The sequence below is a fragment of the Macaca nemestrina genome, chromosome 7 (assembly GCF_043159975.1).
Source record: "Macaca nemestrina isolate mMacNem1 chromosome 7, mMacNem.hap1, whole genome shotgun sequence".
NCBI lineage: Eukaryota > Metazoa > Chordata > Mammalia > Primates > Cercopithecidae > Macaca > Macaca nemestrina.
The window spans coordinates 31906779-31927346 of NC_092131.1; the positions used below are offsets into that span (position 1 = coordinate 31906779).

Sequence of the window (20568 nt, forward strand, 5' to 3'; positions counted from 1 at the left end):
ATTAGAAAAGTCCATGCCTAAAATAATCTCACAAACACACATCACCACCTCCATAGCCGTAAGCCCTCAAAAAGGCATAATCAAACTCTATTCCCTCTCATTCCTCATCCCTCTTACCCTAACCCTATTCCTAATAATATAATCTATTACCCCGGACAATCTCAATCACAACGTATACACCAACAAACAATGTTCAACCAGCAACCACCACTAATCAACGCCCATAGTCATACAAAGCACCCGCACCAATAGAATCACCTCGAATAAGTTCCGACCCCTCCCCCTCAAAAACCACCCAATCACCAGTATCACTAAAACTAACTACCACCACCACTGTCTCGTCCAAGCTCAAAACCCATAAAATCAACATCACCTCCATCATTAACCCTACTAAAAGACCCCCTAAAACCTCAAACCCCGAACCTCATGTCTCAGGATACTCTTCAATAGCTATTGCTGTAGTATAACCAAAAACAACTATCATACCCCCCAGATAGACCAAAAACATTATCAAACCCATATAAGCCCCCCCACAATTCAAAACAATCACACAACCAACCACACCACTAACAATCAACGCCAGACCCCCATAAATAGGGGAAGGTTTAGAAGAAAAACCCACAAACCCCATAACTAATAGTACACTCAATGTAAACAGAATATACGCCATCGCTCTCATATGGACTCCAACCATAACTAATGATATGAAAAACCATCGTTGTACTTCAACTATAAAAGCACTAATGACTCCAATACGCAAATCTAACCCAATCATAAAAATAATTAACCGCTCCTTCATTGATTTACCCACCCCCTCTAATCTCTCCATATGATGAAACTTCGGCTCACTTCTTGCAGCCTGCCTAGTTCTACAAATCATTACAGGCTTATTCTTAGCAATACACTACTCACCAGACACCTCCTCTGCTTTCTCCTCAATCGCACACATTACCCGAGACGTGAACTACGGCTGGATCACCCGCTACCTCCACGCCAACGGTGCCTCTATACTCTTCATCTGCCTTTTCTTACACGTAGGCCGAGGCCTCTACTATGGTTCGTATCTTCTCCTAGAAACCTGAAACATTGGAATTATACTCCTACTCATAACCATGACAACGGCTTTCATAGGCTATGTTCTCCCGTGGGGCCAAATATCATTCTGAGGGGCAACAGTAATCACAAACTTATTATCAGCAACCCCGTATATCGGAACCGATATCGTTCAATGAATCTGAGGTGGGTACGCCATCGGTAACCCCACCCTCACACGATTCTTCACCCTACACTTTATCCTACCATTCATCATCGTCGCCCTCACAACCGTACACCTACTTTTCCTACACGAAACAGGATCAAATAATCCCTGTGGGATCTCCTCCAACTCAGACAAAATCGCCTTTCACCCTTACTACACAGTCAAAGACATCCTAGGTCTGGTCCTCCTTCTATTTGTCCTAGCAACACTAACACTATTCTCACCCAACCTCCTAAATGACCCAAATAACTACATTCCAGCTGACCCACTAAATACCCCCCCGCATATTAAGCCAGAATGATACTTCCTATTCGCATACACAATCCTACGATCCATCCCTAATAAACTAGGGGGCGTACTAGCACTCTTCCTATCAATCCTTATCTTAGCAGCCATCCCCATACTTCACAAATCCAAACAACAAAGCATAATATTCCGCCCACTCAGCCAATCCCTATTCTGACTCCTAGTCACAATCCTACTAACCCTCACCTGAGTTGGAAGCGAACCAATAACCCAACCCCTTATCACCATCGGCCAAGCAGCATCCGTAATATACTTCATCACAATTCTGATCCTAATACCACTAGCCTCCCTAATCGAAAACAACCTACTCAAATGAGCCTGCCCTCGTAGTATAAATCAATACACTGGCCTTGTAAACCAGAAATGAAACATTCTTCCTAGGGCAATCAGAAAGAAAGCACCTAGCTCCACCGCCAACACCCAAAGCTGGCATTCTAACTTAAACTACTTCCTGCACTTTTATGTTGTATGACCCCTACAGCACAGTTCAGTACTAACTCACTCATAATACTACTATGTAATTCGTGCATTACTGCTAGTCACCATGTATATTATATAGTACTATATATGCTTGACTGTACATAACACATATCATTACATATCAACCTAACATCCTTGAAAGACATGCTTACAAGCAAGGACCCCCGTGAAAACTCTAACAGTAGTACATGACATGATTCACCCAAATTCAACCCGTCACTCCCTACGAATGTCAACTACACCAGACTATGTTAATCGTCCATAGTACATTAAGTCGTTCATCGTACATAGTACATACCTATTAAATAATCCTCCTCACCACGGATGCCCCCCCTCACTTAGGAATCCCTTGTTCACCATCCTCCGTGAAATCAACATCCCGCACAAGAGTACTACTCTCCTCGCTCCGGGCCCATAACTCGTGGGGGTAGCTATACTTGAGCTGTATCCGGCATCTGGTTCTTACCTCAGGGCCATAACAACCAAGATCGCCCACACGTTCCCCTTAAATAAGACATCTCGATGGATCACGGGTCTATCACCCTATTAACCAGTCACTGGAGCTTTCCATGCATTTGGTATCTTTTATCTCTGGTCTGCACGCAACCCCATTGCAGAATGCTGACTCCCACCACATCCCGTCCTGTATGCGCCTGTCTTTGATCCCTAGTACATGCAGTTATTGATCGCACCTACGTTCAATATTCTAGCTCCACGCAAACCTTAACAGGGTGTTATTTAATCCATGCTTGTAGGACATACCAATAATCATCTCGGCAGCACCGCCCTCACCACACTATAAACCGCAACAATATCTCATCAAACCCCCCCACCCCCATCTCCGATCTTCATCCAAAACCCACTCTTGCCAAACCCCAAAAACAAAAGTCTTAATATATCCAATCGGAGCTTACATTTTCATCTTTTAGGTGTGCACAACTCCAACTGCCACCCCCTCAACTAACAAATATTTACTTCACTAAACACTCTTAACGCCCACCCTCAACAAACTCCCTCCGCACAACCCGAAAGAAGTTACCTCACAATTGCAACAACACCTCCGTTTATGTAGCTTAAACCCACCCAAAGCAAGACACTGAAAATGCCTAGATGGGTTTGCACACCCCATAGACAAATAGGCTTGGTCCTGGCCTTTCTATTGGCTTTTAGCAAGATTACACATGCAAGCATCCCCGCTCCAGTGAAGACGCCCTACAAACCATCATGACCAAGAGGAGCAAGCATCAAGCACGCACACGCAGCTCAAAACGCTTTGCCTAGCCACACCCCCACGGGAAACAGCAGTGACAAATATTTAGCAATGAACGAAAGTTTAACTAAGCTATGCTATATTTAGGGTTGGTCAATTTCGTGCCAGCCACCGCGGTCACACGATTGACCCTAGCTAATAGGGATCGGCGTAGAGGGTGTTTAAGATCTGACACAATAAAGCTAAACTCCATCTAAACTGTAAAACCCTAGCTGATGTAAAATAAACTACGAAAGTGGCTTTAAAACTTCTGAACACACAATAGCCAAGACCCAAACTGGGATTAGACACCCCACTATGCTTGGCCCTAAACCTCAGTAGTTAAACAACAAAACTACTCGCCAGAATACTACAAGCAACAGCTTAAAACTCAAAGGACTTGACGGTGCTTTACATCCCCCTAGAGGAGCCTGTTCCATAATCGATAAACCCCGATCCACCTCACCCTCCCTTGCTTAGCCTATATACCGCCATCTTCAGCAAACCCTGATAAAGGTTACAAAGTGAGCACAAACGCCCTGCCGCCGCAAAAACGTTAGGTCAAGGTGTAGCCCATGAGAGGGTAAAAATGGGCTACATTTTCTATATCAGAAAACCCCACGAAAACTCCTATGAAACCTGGGAGTCCAAGGAGGATTTAGCAGTAAATTAAGAATAGAGTGCTTAATTGAACTAGGCCATAAAGCGCGTACACACCGCCCGTCACTCCCCTCAAATATACTTAAGGAACACTTTAACTAAACGCCCTAATATTTATATAGAGGGGATAAGTCGTAACATGGTAAGTGTATTGGAAGATGCACTTGGACAAACCAAGGCATAGCTTAATATAAAGCACCTGGCTTACACCCAGGAGACCTCAATACCACTTGATTGCCTTGAGCCAAAACTAGCCCCAAGCATAATCAACACTAATAACAAGTCAATACACACACTAAACCATTTACCTACACAAAGTATGGGCGATAGAAATTTTAATCTGGCGCTATAGACACAGTACCGTAAGGGAAAGATAGAAAACCACCCAAGCACAAAACAGCAAGGACTGACCCCTGTACCTTTCGCATAATGGATTAGCTAGAAACAATTTTACAAAGAGAACTACAAGCTAAATTCCCCGAAACCAGACGAGCTACCCGAAAACAGCTAAAAGAGCGCACCCGTCTATGTAGCAAAATAGTGGGAAGATTTTCGGGTAGAGGTGACAAGCCTACCGAGCCTGGTGATAGCTGGTTATCCAAGACAGAATCTTAGTTCGACCTTAAGCTTACCTGCAGAACCACCTAATCCCCTTTAGGGTTCAGTAGAACTTTGATTTGTAACATAAATGAATCACATGTTGGACCAAACAGGAGAGGTCAGGAGTTACTATCTTAGTAACCCAGGTGGCAGATTGCATAAAGATAACCAGATTTGTTCTTTCTTAGCTCTGCAATTTTTTTTTTTTTTTTTTTGCCCAGGAGAAATGCCACAAATGTTCTCCCTAATTTAATGAAAGAGTTTTCTTTATTTAAAGAAGAGTCTCAAGCAGGTTAAGCAACTGCAGCTACATAAAAGAGACCTCTCTGAGCCTCAGTTTCCCCAGCTGTAAAGTCAGAGATGATTTCCAAACTCCTTTTCAGCTGAAAGAATTTTATAATTCCATCTGGGATGAATCAGCAGAGCCTCTACTGGGGAGTATGGGCAAGACTCTGTAATCCGTTTTCTAATTCTCCAGGATTTTACTGTGGGGAGGGAGTAGAGAGTTTCTCCGACCCCACGTGATGGGAAAGGACACAGCTTTTTTACTTATGTTGCCATCCCTCTTACAAAGATATCACCAATGTAGGTGTCGTTTTATCTTCTGGCTTGTAATTATCTGTGTCCAAGGGCAGCGCTAAGACAACCGGCAAATCCGGAGTTTCTCAACAAAGAGAAAACTTGATATTTTAGTCTTTCTTCTCTGGCTGCTAAGTGTAGATTTTGTTTATTCTGAGAATTATTCTGAAAATCATTTGCCCCAAGGACCAATGCCCTCTGCACAGTAGGGGTCAGCACTTCTCCAAGTGTGGTCCAGAGGAAGCTGGAGGTAAATGTAGATTCCCTGGTCCCACCCACCCTTACAGAATCAGAATCTTGAGGGGTGGAGTCTTGGGGAATCTGTGTTTTTGACAAGCTCCTTATGGATTCTTAAGCACATTGAAGCTTAAGACTCAGGGAACTAGGGCAAAACCTTTTCTTAGAGGGATGGCGAACACAAGTGCCTACAGAAACCCGGCAGGAAATGCAAATGATCTGGAAGAAAAGCCACGGCATCGTGATAAACTGCACCAGGACACTTGGTCTTGGGGTCAGGAAGAAAGTAAGGTGTGTGAGAGGGAGAGGGAGGGGACCTGGAGCCCACGTGCCCAGCCAAAGCAGCAGCAGCCAGCCTCAGCTCTTGCTGGGTCTTGCATTGAGGACTGTGGGTCCAACTTGATTAGTTCTTCCCATGTCCCAGAAGAGAAGAAAATCTGGATCTTTCTGTGAAGTATTCCAATTTTTAACATGGGCTTAAAATGTTTATGGGCTTCTAACTAAAAATTTTTAAAGGTGTTCCATCAGCGAAGCAACATGTCTAATTTATTTAAAGGTTAATCAATAGAAAGCTCACACACACCATTAAAGCAGTGGTTTCTCAAACTTCCAGAACATCTGGAAGCATGGTGCCCTTTGCAGCACATTATAGTCTGTGGTTCTCAACCCTGGCTGCACACTGGAATCATCTGGAGATCTTAAAAAAATATGCCGTGGACCCCCCTCACTCCAGTGTAGTCAGAACTGCTGGGGAATGGGTCCAGGCATCGTTTGTTTTTAAAGCTTTCCAGGTGATTCTAACGTGCAGCCAGGGTAGAGAAGTACAACCACACTGATAAATATAGTCCCTTCTCTGGAACCAGCAAAAAATGATATATACAAGCAAAGGCACGCGTAGCAGCCCAGGTGTCTGAACACATTTTAAAAGGCAGTTAACTAAACATGGCCAGCTATTTCCTGGTTTTTCCATGCATACTCTACGTGAATATTCTTTGCTTATGTTTTACCCCGTAAAACAAGATAGAGAAAATGGCATTCACCAATACACATTTTCCTGTGCAATGGAAAAAGTTGCTCAAGATTTAATTTGTAATAGTGGGACCCCCTAGTCCAGCTCTCAGTAATGCTAGTGTTCTGCGGAGGCGTGGCTTAAAAACCACAAACTGGTTTGCAGTGGGTCATTGTCTGAGGCGTAGGTTGACATTCTAGGCCCATTTAGTGGAATCTTGCCATATTTTGTTGATGAAACCATCTTCACCAGATGATCGCCCAGATCCCTCCTAGCTTCCAGAATCTCTGCTTCAATAAATGAGGTGTGTTCAGAAGACCTGAGTTCAAACCCCACCTCCGCCACCTTCTAGTTATGTGACCTTGGGAAAGCCATTTAACTTTTTGAGGTTCATTTTTCTCATTTGTCAAGTGATAAATTTTACATGTTTTCCTTCTCAAGGGTTGTTAGAAGGTCACATGAAGTAATAAAAACTCGAGAAAACATAAGATGGTGCTATTACATTTTGCTTATTTATTTACACTATGATTCATTCCACAGATTACTTAAAGCATCAATATTCAGTGAATTTTATTGTCAAGAAGATTGTATTTACATTTTCTTTGATCTCCCAGGCAATTCTTTTTTTAAATTAATTTTAATTTTTTTGACAGAGTCTCACTCTGTCACCCAGACTGAAATGCACTGGTGCAATCTTGGCTCACTGTACCTTCTGCCTTCTGGGTTCAAGCAATTCTCGTGCCTCAGCCTCCCGAGTAGCTGGGGTTACAGGTGCCCACCACCATGCCCTGCTAATTTTTGTATTTGGAGTAGAGTCAGAGTTTCACCATGTTGACCAGGTTGCTCTCGAACTCCTGACCTCCAGTGATCCACCTGCCTCGGCCTCCCAAAGTGCTGGGATTACAGGCATGAGCCACTGTTCCCAGCCTTTAAAATTTTTAATTTTAAATAACAGGGATAGGTCCTCCCTATGTTGTCTAAGCTGATCTTGAACTCCTGGGCTCAAGTGATCCTCCCACCTCAGCCTCCCAAGTAGCTGAAATAACGGACATGTTGCAACACGCCCAGCTAATTTTTGTATTTTTTATAAAGATGGGGTTTCACCATGTTGGCCAGGCTGGTCTCGAACACCTGAGCTCAAGCAATCCACCCACCTCAGCCTCCCAAGGTGCTGGCTGGGATTACAGGCATGAGCCACCATGCCTGGCCGCCAATTCTTCTTCTTCTTTTTTTTGAGACGGAGTCTCACTCTGTCGCCCAGGCTGGAGTGCAGTGACGCAATCTCAGCTCACTGCAACCTCGACATCCCAGGTTCAAGCGATTCTCCTGCCTCAGCCTCCTGAGTAGCTAGGATTACAAGCATGCACCATCATGCCTGGCTAATTTTTATATTTTTTAGTAGAGACGGGGTTTCACCATGTTGCCCTGGTGCCAATTCTTTTTTAATCACTAGCAATTATGTCCAGGCTTTGCTTGCTAGCGTCAAATTGCTTATGTCAGCTAACTTCTGAGTGACTCTGGCCGAGACCCTCTGGACAGCCATTTCTTCCTCTGAAGAGGGTTGCACTACATGACTCCTAATGTACCTTCTAACTCATTGGAAATCTATACATCCCGGTAATAGACAATGACCTTTCCCACCTCTTTTTTGAAACCTTAAAATTCTCCTCAGGAGGAGTTCATCTTGGGGAGCAGATTATGATTGATAGGCTGGAAGAAACCAAAGAGGACGGCCACTAGGGTGTCCTGAGAACTCTCCTAGCTCATAACTTTCTCCATCCCCTGGCTTCCCACTGCCTTGACCCACCGTGACTGTCCTCACCAGCAAGTGCCATTTTCCATCTCCCTTCTTTTTTTTTTGAGACAGAGTCTCCCTCTGTCACCCAGGTTGGAGTACAGTGGTGCAATCTCAGCTCATTGCAACCTCCGCCTCCTCGGTTCAAGCGATTTTCCTGCCTCAGCCTCCTGAGTAGCTGGGATTACAGGCGCGCACCACCACACCTGGCTAATTTTCATATTTTTAGTAGAGACGGGGTTTCACCATGTTGGTCAGGCTGGTCTCGAACTCCTGACGTTGTGATCCGCCCACCTCGGCCTCCCAGAGTGCTGGGACTACAGGTGTGAGCCACTGTGCGCTGCCCCGTCTCCCTTCTTTTTACAGCAAGGTGCATGTTGCACTGACTTACCCTTTTAGTCACTGGTGGTGTGTTATTTATTTACTTTATTATTATTATTATTTTGAAACATAATCTCCTTCTGTTGCCCAGGCTGGAGTGCAGTGGCACAATCATGGCTCACTGCAGCCTGGACCTCCCGAGCTCGAGCGATCCTGCCAGGAGGTGCTATTGTAACTGAAGCCGTATCGATAACAGCTCCTTCAAGACCTAGCTCTGTTGTCCTTGATAGGGTTGCCAATGCAAGTAGCTTATCCACATTCAGACTATTACAAACTTGTAAACTTACACATTACTTAGCTATCACTGACTTCTCTCCTTGGTTCTATCTGAAATGGTTTAGGGAATCATTGACAGTATCTGTTCTTTCAACGCCAATTATTAATCAGGGCTTCATTAGACAACATTCACACATTTGTTTTCCTAACATCTGTTCCATTAATTTTCTAAGAACCAGTGTCAGGCCCACCAGATGGCAATTTCCAGAAACACTCACTCATCCTTTCCTGAAGATCAGTAGCGCATTTGCTTGTTTCCAGGCCTCTGATCCTTCCTGCCTTGTCCGTGACTTCCTCAGCCACCCCTCGGGGTGATTATAAGCTCATTCCAGCCATGTCCATTATGTGTGGAATCTGGGTCTATGCGCTTGAATTTCAGCCTCGGGCTATTGTTACCATTTGTGCAGAAAGTTTTTCTCTGGGTGTGAATACTGCTCAGACCTTGAGGCTGTCAAGTGTACAGGGGCAGAGAAAAGACAGGCTCTTTCCTTTCTCTGGCTCAGAGGGGTGGGAAAGAGCATTGGCTGCCCATGTCTTGTGGACAGGGATGAAGAGGCCAGCAGGTGACAGCGTCTGGCATAGCATGTGCTGTCAAGGAAAGAGAAAGGAGCCAATGGAGGAAGCACCTGTGTTTCCGCCAGGCTCATGATGTGGGCTCTTTGCTATATAAGCCGGGCTTTATTGGGTCTAAAACACGAGGTTGAGATGTCACTGCACTGCTCAAACACTTTCAGTGACTCCCTACTGTTAATGGGTTAAAATTTAACCTTTTAGTCTGACAGGTGGACCCCAATCTACCATCTTGCCCTTTCTCACCTGGCTCCCACCTGCTGCTTTGGGTCCCTCTTACTCATTTGCATTTCCTCCCTTCCCTGCCTTTGCTTCCAGCAGTCACTCCATGTTCCTCCCCATCCTCAAATCCTCTCAGTTTTCACCTGTTCCATGAAGTGCTCCCTGCCGTTTCCCTCCTTTGATTTCCTGCAGCAACCAACCCCTGAACTTCTCTGAAAATCACTGGTTTCCTGTCACTCCCCTCACCTGTGCTCCTGCATTTTGACATCTTCCAGGGCACTCTGTCCTATTATTTCTCTCTAGTCCTGTTATTTGGGCCCATGTATTAATACCCCCCACTTGGATATTAACCCATAAGCCTGAGGCTGCAATTTTTTGAATTTTGAAATCAGGCCTTGGCGATGACCTTGAGCAGTAGGATATAAATAACTCCCACATGCTTAGCATTCCAATAATGGAACACTAGGCATAAATGGATTTTAATCCCCTTGAAGGCAGGGGTTGTGTCTGTTCACGTTTTGCTTCCCAGTGTTAGCACTATGCTTGGCATATAGTAGCTGCTCAATACATTTTTTATAAATGAATGGATGCCCAGATGAACAAACACAGGAATAGATCAACTAGTTGTAAGATATGTAAACTACTAGGTTGCTGATATCTTTCTAGAATCAGTATTTTCTTAGGCCGGGCACGGTGGCTTACGCCTGTAATCCCAGCTCTCAGGGAGGTAGAGGCAGAAGGATAGCTTGAGCCCAGGAGTTCGAGACCTGCCTGGGCAGTATAGCGAGACCCTGTTCTCCACAAAAAGGAAGAAAAAACAAAACAAAACAAACAAAAGTGTAGAATCAGTATTTTCTCAAAAAGTAGGAAAAACAGGTTGGAGAACTTACCAGAACTGAGATTTTAAGGCAGTGGGAGGAGGGGGCAATTAGATTTGACTGGCCAGTCTCTAGTGCCATGTCGTGGAGCTCTGAGGCCACACTGCTCCTTGCTCAGGACTGTGTGTGATTCTAGGGCCACCAAGAATCTTCCTCGTATCTCCACCTTGAGGTCTGAGACCTCAAGCCTCTAGGGAGGTGGCAGGCAGGACGGTGGCCACTTGGTGCCTGTCCGTTGGCAGCACACTGTTCCTGCATGTCTCACTCATGCTGTGCCCTCTGCTCTGCTTTATCTCCTAGACGAACTGGCTGTCTGCCCCAAAGGAATTACCTCCAAGGTTTTCCGCTTCAATGTGTCCTCAGTGGAGAAAAATAGAACCAACCTGTTCCGAGCAGAATTCCGGGTCTTGCGAGTGCCCAACCCCAGCTCTAAGCGGAATGAGCAGAGGATCGAGCTCTTCCAGGTAACTCCTCTCTCGGAGCAGAAACCACACCTACGAGAAAGCCAGTTCCTTTGCCATATCAGGGCACCACTGGGTGCAGAGTTTGGCAGACCTGGGTTTGAGTCCTGGCTTCTCTGAGCCTTTGTTTCTCTATCAGTGTCTGTTATTAAAACACTTAAGAGTTAGCTAAGGCGCTCGGGAGCCATGGCATTCAGGAACCACTGGTTTCTTATTGCTCCCTCACCTGTGCTCTGCACTGTGACATCTTCTAGGGCACTCTGTCATGGCCTCTAGTACTCACTCCTTTCTCTGCCCTATAGATCCTTCGGCCGGATGAGCACATTGCCAAACAGCGCTATATCGGTGGCAAGAATCTGCCCACACGGGGCACTGCCGAGTGGCTGTCCTTTGATGTCACTGACACAGTGCGTGAGTGGCTGTTGAGAAGAGGTAGGTGGACCCTTCGGATGAACATTTCAGAATGAACCTCAGGTCCCTTAGTCCTCCATGAAACAGAGGGAAGAGGACAGAATTAAGGGACTCAGAGATCTGGGTTCAAACCCTAGCTTTGCCACTGAGTATTCTCCATTCATTCACTCAACTAATGTTTATTAAGTGCTCCCTGTAAGCCAGGCCCTGGGGATGCAGCCACAGGGATAGGAACTATGAGAAATGGAAAGAGGGCAATGTGATAATGATTGGGTGGGGTCCACCAGGGAAGGTCTCTGTGATGAAGAAATTCATGCATTGACATCTGAATGATAAGGAGTCAGCCCATGAAGATCAGAATAAGGGATGTGCTAAGCAAAGGCAACAGTGAGGCCCAGGCCCTCAAGTGGAAATAAGCTTGATTTGTTCGAGCAGCAGCAGCAAACAGATTGGTGTGGCTGGAGCATGCTGAGCTGGGGTAGGGAGGAGGAGGGGAGGTGGTCAGAGAGGTTGCTGGGGCCATATAATTTATTATTATTATTATTATCATTATTATTTCTTGAGACTGAGTCTCACTCTGTTGCCTAAGCTGGAGTGCAGTGGTGCAATCTCGGCTCACTGCACCTCCGCCATCTGGGTTCAAGCGATTCTCATGTCTCAGCCTCCTGAATAGCTGGGACTACAGGCGCACGCTGCCACACCTAGCTAATTTTTTTTGTATTTTTAGTAAAGATGGGCTTTCACCATGTTGGCCAGGCTGGTCTCAAACTCCTGACCTCAGGTGATCCACCCGCTTTGGCTTCCCAAAGTGCTGGGATTATAGACGTGAGCCACCATGCCCAGCCAATTTAATTTAGAACATCATCAGGTCATGGTGAGGTTTCAGGACTTATTCTGTGGGTGATGAGAAGTGTGGGAGTGCTATAACCAGAGATGGGGATACTCAAGGTACCCAGGTATTCCTTCCTGTCCCTCTACTGGGCGTGAAGTCAAGAGCCTAGGAGAGCCATGTGGATCTGCTGACAGCAGCTCTGCTGGGAATTCTGACTCACACAGCTACCAGGAGGCGGGACTGGGTGTGGTGATTCGATTGACATCTTTAAAAGATCCCTCTAGTTTCCAGGAGGTCAAAGGAAGAGGCAGGAAAACCAGTTAGGAGCCATGGTGGCAGCCCAGATGAGAGCAATATAGGCTGAGACTAGGGTGGTAGCAGTGGATATGAAGATTGTATGGATTTATTCTGTATTTTGAAGGTAGCCAGTAAGTAGCGCAGGCTGATTAGGTGTAGGGTGTGAGGACACAAGAGCATTCTGGATGACTCCTAAATTTTTCGACATCCAGGTGGTATCACTTATTGAAACGGGGGGCCTAGGAGAAGAACGTGTTCTGTTCCGGCCAGTTAAGTTTGAAAGGCCGGGTGGTCATGCAAGCAGAGCTATCCCAGAGGCGTAACACACTTCACATGTCCCAAATATCTTATCCACGCACTGTCTTTCTTCACCTGGAAAATAAGGCAATGGTTCCTCCTCTGCATGCCTTATAGAGTTGTTTTAAGGATCAAATGCATTTGAGAGAACTTCATGGTTTTTACCATGTTTTACAGGAGTAAGCTTTTCTTATTTTAGATAAGGAAACAGGCCGAGAGAAGTTAAGTGACTTGACCGAGGTCGTCCAGTCTGGATGAGAACTTTGGTGTCTCATGACACCATCCTCTATGTTTCTTTCCCTTTCCTTGACTGGTACTGCCTGGTCTGATGCTCAGTGGGTTGGGGTCACAGATGGCAGTCCCATCTGTTCCTTCTCTCCCTCTTGGGCAGGGTTTTCTCCTGTCATCAGCTGCTATAAAGCCACAGACCATCCATATATTGATGCCCAGAGTCCCTGAGGCAGGTGGATCCTTCTAGGTCCTTGGTATTTTAGCCAACTAAGAGTTAAAACTCAAAGGCAGAGATTACAAACTATTTGGCCTGCATATTGTTTTCAATTTGACTAGTCATCAACAGTTTTGGGTGTTTTAAGTCAGGAGATTTCACATAAAACCTGGACTTCTTGCTGTTTTTGAAAAGTTGGAAGATTTCCTGGTAACCATCCATCACAGACGAGTACCAGCCACCCCTTAGATGGGGTATGCATCCTCAGTACCCACAGCCCTCACTATTCCCTATTGTTCCCCAAGAGTGAGGCTGGCAGTTCCTGTTTAGCATCACATGCTGGCTCGATTTTCTCACGTGACCTGCCTGGACTCCGTAGGCATCGAGTTTGCATTGCTTGGTACCCATGGAGCCCAGGCAGGTCACATAAATGAGAAAATTCCCCATCCAAGGGGAATTACCCGGTGGCTGAGTTGGCAGATGGTGGGCTGGAGATCCTGCCCCAGTCCCAAGGGTACCCAGGAATTCCATCCTGTCCCTCCTACTGAGCATGAAGGCAAGAGCCTAGGACAACCCACGTGGATCTGCCGACAGCAGCTCTGTTGGGAATTCTGACTCAGACGGCTACAGAAAGGAGGGGCTGGGGAAATTAATCTCTTAACTTCCCTGTCTGATTTTGATCAGCTCCACCTGGATTTCTTTGAAGCCCTGGGCACTTGAAGGAGTTCTTATTTTCACAGCTGCAGAGCTCAATGAGAAGTTTGCATTGAGAATGATTTCCATCCTCCTGAGACATCAAAAAGATAATTTCGTAATAAAACCTATGGGTCCCCCACCCACCATCCCCACGGCTGCCAATTCTGAGGTTAGTTCTTCATTGGAACCTTCAGTTCCCACTTAGGCAGATACTGCCTACCTTTCCTACAGGGGAATCATCACACAGGTTTGTGCTTATAGAGAGCCCATGAGTCTCGTCGGAGTTCATGGCTTCAAACCAGGCAACAAAGGACTCCAAATTGGAGCAGTTGGTGGTGTGGATTGATGAGGAAACTGAGTCACACATGTGGTCTTGGATTCATTGAGCAAACATCTGAGAGCCCTTGTGCATCAGGTACCCAGCCTGCATTCTGGGTCCCAGAGTGGGTTGGAGCCTACCAGGGCCACTGGGGACCCAGGTCTCATACCCTTGTGCTATTGCTCATATAGTCTGCAGCACCTAGCTAGACAGGGCCAGGTCTCCCCTAGCAGGCTGGGGAGGGAGCATCATGGCTCAGGAAAGGTGGGACACTGGGAAACAACCATCTTGCATGTTGGTGAATGTGTGGGCATCTTCCTTGGTGGTCTCTGTTGCCCCCTCTTTGCCCCTCCTTATCTCTAACAAGAGTTTAGGATCTCAGGCATCAAGCTGTCAGTGCCTGAATCCTGGCACTGCTATCCACTGGTTGGATATCTTGGGTAAGCTGTTTAATCTCCCTAAGCCTCAGTGTTCTCATCTTTACCATGGGGGATAACAGTTCTTGCTCTATGGGATTACTATAGAGATTAAATGAGTTAGTGCTTGTAAAGTCTTTTTTTTTTTTTTTTTTTTTTTTGAGACGGAGTCTCGCTCTGCCGCCCAGGCTGGAGTGCAGTGGCCGGATCTCAGCTCACTGCAAGCTCCGCCTCCCGGGTTCACGCCATTCTCCTGCCTCAGCCTCCGGAGTAGCTGGGACTACAGGCGCCCGCCACCGTGCCCGGCTAGTTTTTTTTTTTTTTGTATTTTTTAGTAGAGACGGGGTTTCACCATGTTAGCCAGGATGGTCTCGATCTCCTGACCTCGTGATCCGCCCATCTCGGCCTCCCAAAGTGCTGGGATTACAGGCTTGAGCCACCGCGCCCGGCCGTAAAGTCTTAGAGCAGTGTTTGATATGTAGTAAAGTTCCATGCATTTTGGTGATTGTTGTTATCATCTCTAAGTCCTCTATCTAGATACAGCATGTTGGCCAAGCCAGGCCACCCTCTCGTGCTTACCCCCTGGACCCTCGCTCTCCCCAACACAGCTGTCTGCACCTTGACTTTCTAATTCACAGATTCATAGAACTCACTCCGGGCATCTTCCAGCCCACCTTGAACCAGCTTGACCAGGAGGTACACGGTGTTGTTAGGTAGCCCATTTCAGCTACTCCGGCTCCTCCTTCCAGCTGCCTTAACCCAGGGAGAGGGCACTCCTCATACTTCCCTCTCCAGTCACTTCTCCTCCAGCTGGGTCTCAGCTGCCTTGTTTTATTGGTCTGCCTTCCCTCACTAAGCGAACCTGCTGGAACAGAGATCTTCAAGCTCAGCAGGCGCAGTGTGCCCCAGAGGTTGCCCTGACTTGGGGTAGAGCGGATCTGGTTAGGCTCTGGAGTTTATGGAAGAAAGGGGCTGGGTTTTAACCAGTAGGACTGGGATGTCCAAGCCAGCCTAATGTTGATGGGAATCTCCAGGCTTGTAGGCTTGTATCCTTCCATCCATGAGAAGGCTGCTGGGCCAGGTCGGACTCTTTGGGGTTTGCCCTGATGGCACAATTTCAGGAAGACTCCAGGTTGTCCTCAAGGCCAGATGCTCACACACATGGTATGTGGCCTCAGGGAGCAGCAAATCAATCAACTCACTGAGAGGCTGATGCTGAATCCAGAGAGGTCTGTCCCCCATGACTTCTTCTACACCTGGTCACAGCTGGCTGCTACCCCAGGATCAACAGAGCTTCCCAAATTAAGTCTTACCCACCACATTTGACATGATACCAGATCCTACCTGGTTTTCCATGTAAAATTACTTGTCTCAGTGCAGACTTTCCATTTTCTTTCTTTTTCCTTCACTTCACTCAACCTCATTTACTCAGTTCCTGCTTCCTTGATTTTGGTTGCCAAAACTCATGATCCCACAACTACTAGGCGAATGGGCTGGAGTTGCCCTTCTTGCACCAGAATGTCAGGCACCAAACCCTGGCACCTCCAGGCTTTATCATGCTCACTGTCTCCAAGCTCATGTCATCTGGACCCTCAGCCATAGTTCTCTATCATCTCCTCTGTGCTGTTTTCTAAGTTCACAACTGTCTTCCCAAGCTGTTCGTCTTGGTGAGCAATCCACATTCCAACTTCCCATCATGGTGAACAAGGATTCCCAAAGAAGAAATGTCCAAGTAATTTTTACCTCATTGTGTCCTTGTTTCTTAGGGAAAATATGGCCCAGTGTAACCATGATATTCATCTTATCTCTTCTAGAATCTGCCACTTTGTCTAGACCCACAATCATGGCCCTGGTAGAAATGCTTGCATCTTCCACTGAGATGGATTCTGCTTCCTGTCTGCAAGTGACCTTGCCTCTAGCATTGGTTCCTGACTTGAATTTTTTGGCCAGCATTACATCCTGTGGCCCTTTGAATTTATGGCCTTTTGAATCACGGTCTCTGTGCTCGGAGACTCTTTAGTTACTCCCTGTCCCTAGTCTCTTCCAGTCCCTCTGTCTCTTGCCCTCATCCTTCCTCAGTAGGTTGGCTCAACGATCTCCTCTCCCAGAAACCACGTAGATGGCATGAGTTTTTACTTTCGTTCCTGTATCTGTGTCCTTTTGCCCCCAAGTAGGTAGGTGACAATTTTCTCTTAATGCCATCCTTTGAAAGGGAACGATTATTCCACTTCTGTTTCATGATGGCCACTAGTGTATGCCCCCATTTGGTGATTCATAATATAACAGGAATACCTGGAATGTGGCAACGTGCGCATGAAGGTCCACTCTGAGCTCTGGAGGCGCTTTCTGTCTCCTGTGACCCTCAATAGAACTCAGTTCCTGTGAGTCCCTGTAGGAGCAGAGGCCCTGGCTCACCCTTGCGTGGGTGGTGGGTACACTTCCCCATCACACAGAGGCGTTTTTCTCATGAACTCTGTCTTATTTTGCAGAGTCCAACTTAGGTCTAGAAATCAGCATTCACTGTCCATGTCACACCTTTCAGCCCAATGGAGATATCCTGGAAAACATTCACGAGGTGATGGAAATCAAATTCAAAGGTAACAAAATGAATGTGTATGGTAGGATGGGTGAGTGGGGCAGGGGCGCGGAGAGTTAATGGGACAGGATAGTGCAGGAGACCCTAACCAGACCTCAAGAAAAGAAACCAAGCTCCTTCAGAGAGATAGCCAACTATTTTGTACTTGAGTCATTCTGCTTTGCCCCAAAAGCAATGAGTGTAGCTTTCAGCTTATAGCTTAGAGAATGCATTAGCCTCTGGAAGACAACATGGTCTGGTAAGTGGTGAAACTGTGTAGGCAAGCCCTCTAGCCTCTGGGCCTAGTGAAATGGGATAAGAGTTCCTCTTTCACAGGGTTGTCAGGCAATTAAATGAGATAACGAATAAGGAACACTGAGCCAGAAATACTCAACAGATAGGAGTTGTCTTCCCCCTCCCTAAAAGACATTAACTTTGGCTGTCCTGAACATGAGTGCCCAGACGACTGAGCTTTGCAGATGTGCAGGGCCTGCCTGACCTTGCCCAGGGTCCTCTGGGTTTGGATGATTGCTTCCAGTCTCAGCGTGTTTGTCCGCAGGTGTTTGGGTAGAGATGGTGAAGTCGTTGAGAGTCATTTCTGGTTTTCCATTATGTTTGCAGGGAACTCAGCCTTGATGATCTCTGGAGTTTAGGAAGGTTCTCTTTTCCTTTCATATTCCCATTTTGGGTAACTGCGGAATGCCTGAGGTCAGAGGCTGGTCTAGGAAAAGGTGCAGGCCTCTTTTGGCCCAGCGCTAGACAGTGATCTTACCCCACATGGGCTCTATTTTAGAGCCTTTTTTTTAAAGCCAAAGATTTGACACTGTAATCACAGAACCTTAGAGCCCAGAGGACCTTCAGAGTCCTTACTTACAGGCCAGCTTAGGATGAAACCTTCCCATTTCAGTGAATCCTTATCTTGTTTATAAAGATTTTCAGAAAAAGAGATTTGTGATCCAGGTCTCTCATTTATCTTACAGATCTGGTGCCCCTTCCTGAGATCTGAGCCCCTCCTGTAGCTATGTACATTAATTCCTCATGTTCCTGTCCTCAGTGAGGATGGACAACAGCTGGCAGCTGTCCTTCACGAAATTGATCTCCATTTAGTTGAGACTCTAAGTCAGTCTCCAATCTTTTCCTTTTTTTTTCCAGAAGAAATGGGTTGATGAATTTAGGTTTTCTTTCCAGAGCTTGTTTGCTAAGCTATTTATTTTATGCTTCATTATCTCATCTGAATTTTATAGTGAAAACACTTCAAAGACTGTAAGTGCAATGTGAATTTTAACAATTATACAGTCTTGTTTCTTTGGCTCCCATTCCTAGGCCATCTTAAGTTGTGACATCTTAAATTTTCGGTAGGACTTCTGCATTATCTTGATCCATTCACATTTTAAGAGGAAACTCACACCCCAAGATTCTAAGTCTAAAATCTAAAGTGACAACCCAGGGCTGGGCGTGGTGGCTCACACCTGTAATCCCAGCACTCTGGGAGGCCAAGGCAGGTAGATCACTTGAGGTCAGGAGTTGGAGACCAGCCTGGCCAACATGGTGAAACCCTGTCTCTACTAAAAATACAAAAATAGCCAGGCATGGTGGCATGCACCTGTAATCCCAGCTACTCGGGAGGCTGAGGCAGGAGAATCTCTTGAACTCCAGAGGCGGAGGTTGTAGTGAGCCAAGATGGGGCCATTGCACTGCAGCCTGACTGACAGATCAAGACTCTGTCTCAAAATAACAAACAAACAAACAAACAAACAAACTGACAACCCGGAGGTATGTGGTAGGCACCCACTTAGTAACAGGGTTGCTTCATGGGTCCATGAAGATTCCTAGGAATCTCAGCAAGGGCTTTCTGCCCCTTGGGAGATTTCTATACAGGAGTATGAGGATCTGAACATGGGGCATCTTTCAGTGGGCATCCTTACAATGATGAGTTCTTTTGATACTGGCTCCTCCGTCTGCTCTTCCCCTTCCTGCAGCTGGACATCAGAATTAAGCTGCACTTGTCCCCCACACCTCCCTCTCAGACTGCACTACTCCTCCTCCTGGGCAGTGATGGGACGTGGGGAGGAGGCAGCCTCCAAGGGCTCTGCTCTCCTTAGACAGGAGATTGTCGCTTTCCTTCCCTTCTGCAGGCGTGGACAATGAGGATGACCATGGCCGTGGAGATCTGGGGCGCCTCAAGAAGCAGAAGGATCACCACAACCCTCATCTAATCCTCATGATGATTCCCCCACACCGGCTCGACAACCCGGGCCAGGGGGGTCAGAGGAAGAAGCGGGCCTTGGACACCAATTACTGCTTCCGGTGAGCCTGGGCCCATGTGGGAACCAACATCTACTGCCTGCCTACTGCAGGGCAGGCCCCAGAGCCAAGCCACACGCAATAGAGGGTCCCTGATGCTATTCACAAACATCTCCAGGAGGAAGACTGAAAATCTCTGACAGATCTCTTTGTTTTCCTGGGGGTCCCACTATTTTTCTGTAGGCTAGCTCTGGAAGGGGCTGGCTGAAGGAAATGAAGAAAACTCTGTGAAGAGGAGTGTTGCTAAAATAGTGTGGATTGGAGATGCTTGGTCAAAGCCTCTCCATGATTTCCATGTTTTAAGCATTTGTAGGGTGTGTGTGTGAGATTAATGTAGGAGTTTCCATGAAAAAAGGGCTCAGTTCCCTCTGAAGGGTCCAAGGATGCTACTGGATGGCGGCAAATAGAACGGTCTCCATTTGAACGGGAAATCAGAGCTAGAGAAATTAACAAACGAATTCAGAAATGACTGGGTAGCCACAATACAGAGGTAGAAAAGACCCAGCTTCTCTTATCTAGGAGCAGTTTCACTGCTCATTTATAAGGGGAGGATAAAGCATGCATGCCAACTACTAAAAGGGAGAAGATGATCACGCCCATAAGAGGCTCCGAAGGATTAAGTGCTTTAATTAGGAGCAACAAGTTTACCTATGGACACAGGAAAGGCTTCAGAAGGGCGTGGAATTTGAGCAGAGGCTTCAAGGATGAGGTTTGGGGATGAAAGGTTCCAGGAGGGGAAGTGCTGCAGGTAAAAGGAGCATGAGTGAGTCCATTTGGCCTCAGAGGATGCCTGAATGAAGCTGGGGAGAATGAATTGGGAAATATTTAGATCTGGAAACCATGCCTTATGAGGATGGTTGGGCTTGGGAAACTAGGGATGTTGAGCTGGGGGAACAGCTCAACAGCAAGCTATAGGAGAGGCAAGGTAGTTGCTGCCAACTGTCCTGCAGCCATGAAGGCTGGCGTGTAGATTTATTTGTTCCATGCGTCTCTATCAGTTAGGAACAAATGCTCT

At 46.5% G+C, this 20568-nt stretch overlaps 1 protein-coding gene across 2 annotated transcripts in view; it reads left to right on the forward strand.

Annotated features, from left to right (window-relative positions):
• The window catches only part of LOC105495762 (transforming growth factor beta 3), a 36176-nt gene that overhangs the window by 9255 nt on the left and 6353 nt on the right, over window positions 1-20568 (forward strand). For both annotated transcript variants that reach the window (XM_011765483.3, XM_011765484.3), the window contains exons 3-6: window positions 10801-10964; window positions 11264-11393; window positions 17164-17271; window positions 19385-19556. In XM_011765483.3, coding sequence (XP_011763785.1) covers window positions 10801-10964; window positions 11264-11393; window positions 17164-17271; window positions 19385-19556 — 574 coding nt within the window. The remainder of the gene's footprint in view (window positions 1-10800; window positions 10965-11263; window positions 11394-17163; window positions 17272-19384; window positions 19557-20568) is intronic.